Source organism: Vombatus ursinus, unplaced genomic scaffold (assembly GCF_900497805.2).
Source record: "Vombatus ursinus unplaced genomic scaffold, bare-nosed wombat genome assembly UNPS02005286.1, whole genome shotgun sequence".
In the NCBI taxonomy this organism is placed as follows: Eukaryota; Metazoa; Chordata; class Mammalia; order Diprotodontia; family Vombatidae; genus Vombatus; species Vombatus ursinus.
In genome coordinates this window covers 15,202,724-15,207,208 of record NW_020945064.1, presented here as the reverse complement: position 1 = coordinate 15,207,208, position 4,485 = coordinate 15,202,724, and the positions used below count along the sequence as shown (strand labels likewise).

The 4,485-nt window shown below is 48.0% G+C and overlaps 1 protein-coding gene across 1 annotated transcript; it reads right to left on the bottom strand.

The window, feature by feature from the left end:
• Positions 1 to 471: 471 nt before the first annotated feature.
• Positions 472 to 2,597, bottom strand: LOC114032355 (leukotriene B4 receptor 1-like). The gene has a single exon (XM_027847608.1). The coding sequence runs from the start codon at positions 2,451 to 2,453 to the stop codon at positions 1,440 to 1,442; it is 1,014 nt and encodes a 337-aa protein (XP_027703409.1). The 5' UTR covers positions 2,454 to 2,597; the 3' UTR covers positions 472 to 1,439.
• Between the last annotated feature and the right edge of the window lie 1,888 nt (positions 2,598 to 4,485).

Genomic DNA, 4,485 nt, shown 5'->3' with positions numbered 1-4,485 from the left:
CCTTTCCTAACACTCGCCCCACCTTTTCCTCCCCCAAATTTTCCAAGTGCGCCCCCTCCCCATTTTATTGTCTTTCAATCTGAACTTAACAAACACCATATCAAATCAGCATTTCTGATGCATTGTAGGACAGGAGGGGATTGTATACGAATCAGAGTCTACATGATGGGCAGTTTGCTTTTCTTTTAAACTTCAACATGTACCTGGCAAATCTGCCTGGCATGTCTGTGATTCCTTCTGGCCTTCTTTCTGTTCTCTCCTTTTTTTGGGGGGGGGGAAGGAGGGACCTTAGACCCTCCTCCCAAATTGAAAGGAAAAACAAAAACTTTATAACAAAAATACATACTTTCACTTCACGGGTATAATGAATGCTTGTCTTCTCAAGGGGTGGGGGAAGGGCAGGAGGGAGAGAGAATTTGGCCTCAAATTTTTAAAAAACGAATGTTAAACATTTTTAATTTAATTGGGAAATATTTAACAAAATAAAAATACATTTTAAAAATATACAGTTAGGCAAAATAAATCCCCACATCGGCTGTGTCCAAAAATCTGTTTCATTCTGCACCTTAAGTTCATCACCTCTGTGTCAAAAGATAGGTGTTCTGGAATGTATAACCAACCACAGGTGGCTATACTGATCTGAATCCTAGAGCACTTGGTCTGGATTTCTCCTTTGCCTCCTTTACTGGTTTCTATTATACTTGTCTACCTGTGGTATTCCCCTCCCCCATATCAGAATGTAAACTCTTTAAAGGTAGGGACTGATGTCATTTTTATCTTTCTATTTTCCAATGCCTAGCAATTTTAGGATCATAATAAATGTATGTTGATGACTGCACATGTATCCAATTGCTAGATTTCTTAATGGGGGAGGGGGAGAAAATGAAAGGAGAGAATTTGGAACTCAAAATTTAAAAAAAAGTTAACATTGTTTTTACATGTAATAAGGGAAAAATAAAATATGAAATAAAAACTATGTTGAATTTTATTCTTGAGAGAGGGCAGTACTCTTTCCCTGTCACCAACCCTACTCATCTTATCGAATTCTCCCATCCCAAAGGTGGCCTTCCTCCTCCCAGTCTCCCCGGTTCTCTCTTTCCATGTATATTTCTGCAGGGTGAGATAATGGGGAAAAGCCTAGACGTGAAGTCAATAGACTGAGTTCAAATCCCAGCTTTGACACTTAATGGCCTTGAAACTCTGGTCAAGATTCCTAAATCTCTCCGTCGCAATTTTCTCTTCGGTAAAATGGGGGTAAATCATATCTGCACTAGCCCCTTCTTAAGCGTGTTGTAAGGGAAGCCCTATCTAAACCTTTAATCACTATGGAAATGTGAATATTTACAATCCAAAGCCTAGAGCTATCCCCAACCTCTCGACCGCAGGGGCAGAGAGAAGATGACAGAGGAGGGCGTCCGTGGGAATTGGACCTGCCTCACTTAGGAGGCAGAGTCAGGACCATTCAAACCCAAAGCTTGGCCAGAGGCGCTTTCCCTGAAACTCTGGTTGGCCACCTGACGGGCTCCATCGCTGTAGAAACTGGGGACCATTCGGGCGAAAAGGCCAGCCAAGCCCCCTGCCCTGGCGATCCGACGGGCGGCGAAAGCGTACAGCAGAGGGTTGATGCAGCTGCCCAAGAAGGCCAGGGGCGCCGAGATGCTGTGACCCACATTGGCCGCATAGTCCAGCCAGGTGACCAGTTCCGGCGACGAGGCTTCCAGCAGCTCGGCGGCCACGGCTGCCCCGTTGGACATGTGGTAGGGCAGCCAGCATACGGCAAAGGCAACCACCACGGCGGTCACGATCCGGCTGGCCCGGCGCCTGCTAGGGTGGTGCAGCTTGCGTAAATGGCTACGGACGCAGGCTGAACAGACGGCGATGATGGTGAAGGGCCCCACAAAGCCCACCATTGTCTCCAGTAGAAGAAGCGTCACCAGCTGCTGGCCCGAGGAGAATTGGCGCTGCAGGCAGTGGCTGGGGTCCGCGGTGAGCGTGGCTGGTGCCGCCAGGAGTAAGGCTGCGACCCACAGGACAGCCAGCACCCTGCGCGCCCCGGCCAGGTGCCACCAGCGCTGCAGGTGGAAAGGACGGGCCAAGGCCACCAGGCGCTCTGCGCTCAGCAGAGAGACGATCAGCACGCCGGAGAACATGGACCCGTTTACCAGCCACACCAGAGTCCGGCACACGACTGGCCCCAGGCTCCAAACGCCGGCCAGCGCGTAGATCCAGAAGGGCACGGTCAGGAGCGCCAGCAAATCGGCCGCCGCCAGGTTGAGAATCAGCAGTACAGTCGGCGGGGGAGCTTTCATCCTTAGACACACTGTCCATACCACGGCCAAGTTGCCCGGGACGCCCACGGCGAAGGCCAAGCTCAGGAGGGCACAGGCCACCTGGCGGGAGACACCCAAGGCCATGGGGGAGTCGGGCTCCGCGCTAGACTGGTCAGAACCCATGGTCGGGGGACGCTCCCCTGGAAGTCTGCCTAAACTGGATGGGCAGACAGCTCTAGACACCCTGCTTGTTCCTCAGCTTCGCCCTCCTACCCGTGACCCCACCAGTGAGAGCTTGAGAAACTGGGGAAGTATGGACTTATCTTTTACTTTCGTCCAGCAGCCCCTCCCCTTCCCCGCCGCTCCAGAAAAGGCTGAGGCGGCCTTTCCCAGCACCCCAGCTCCGGTCCTCGACTTTTGTAAAGTAGTGAAAGCAAGAGGAGGGTAGCTCTAAGAAATGGAACGAGCTACGAGGAGGACACTGGGATGCAGTCCGGGCGAGGAGGAAGGCTGGGGACAACTTGGTCATTTCCCTCGGTCAATGTTATCCTTCGTTATCCGATGTTACCCTTCTAGTGTGGTGGTAGTTTGGGGTCGTGTGCGTGCGAGCGTGTGTGTGTGTTTGTGTGCGCGCACGATGATTTGTGGGTGGAGTAAGGTGTGGGTGGGTCTGGCACTGGGGTTACTTTGTAAGAAACCTGGCAGTTCCTGACGGGCTCCTAGTTAGTCCTCTTCCTCTGGAGATGGGTCTGCCTGCTGTGGTTCTGGCTGAGTCTAGGTCACTAGGTCACATTGCTAATCCTGGACCTCAGGAAGGAAGTCCAAATTTCAGTCAAAAGCACGAGTTATCAAAAGGGTAGAGGGGAGGCTTAGGGAAGAGGGAAGGAGAAGCTGGGGAAACTGAACCCTGCAACCCTATCTTCGAGCTAAATTAAGGGAAGAGTAGCCTAATTCCCTCACCTGACACCCTTACTGGTGGAGAAGGGAGACCAGGAGATTGGGCTGAACAGCTCTGAGACAGACAGGAGCAGAGAGACCTAGACCTAGACCTTACATAGCCTATGATCTCCCCAACTGCCATTTCATCAATGACTTGGAGGAATGCCAACACCAGATGGTAGAATCTGGGAGGGATAGTAAATAAGCTGAATGACAGAATTGCAGAATCTTAGAATGTTAGAGCTGAAAGGGACCTTAGAGGTCATTTGGTCCCATTCCTTCAAGAAGGCAACTGAGACCCAGAGAGATGAAGTAAGTTTCTGGGGTTCTCACGGTCCTGGTCTCTTCCTTCAAGTTCAGAGCTCTTTCCACTGTATCAGTCAGATCCAAACTGTAATGACCAGACTGGGATAGAGGACTACAGCCATAAAAATATTTAATAAAGGTCATTGCAGGATTTTGAACTTGAATTTTAAAAATTACCAAGACGACTATAGGATGTGGGGTTAAAAATTGTTAAATGGGGATAATAATAGCACTTACCTCTTAGGGTTGTGAGGACCAGAGATAACTGGTATAAAGTGCTTTGTATACCCTAGAGTGCTATACAAATGCTAGTTATTACATTTATTAAAAATATTGATTTTATCTTTATTGTGAGGATGATGGAGACATGGCTACATGTGTTATTTATTTTTTTTAGGCAACTGGGTTTAAGTGACTTGCCCAGGGTCACACAACTAGTGTCAAGCATTTGGTCTGAGGTCAAATTTGAACTCGGGTCTTCCTGACTTCAGGGCCTTTGCTCTATAAAAAAAACATAGGTTTTAATGACTAAAATCTCAATATACAAGCCAAAAGAAGTTAGCATTTTCTTGGAATCTGACCATGTCACTTCCTGTTAAAATTTTTGCTTCTAGGATAAAGCACAGACTCCTCAGGCTAAATTTTAGTCCTTAATAATCTGGCTCCAACTTCTCTTTGTAGATTTATCTCACATTTTTTCCAGAACCCACTTTGCATGTCATCAGAACTGAATTGCTGAGTGTTCCTTGAGTTTAGCATTCCATTTCCTATTGCTGTGAGTTTGTTCAAATTGACTGGAATATACTCCTTCCTTACCTCCGGTTCTTGGAATCCTTAGCTTCCTTCATGGCTCTACTCAAGAGTCTAAAGAAATATTAAGTGACTTTTTTAATGTAATTTTTTCAATTAACAAAAAACCTCTATTTTCTCTCCTTACCTCTCTCCACATTGGTGGGTGGGTGGGGGAATG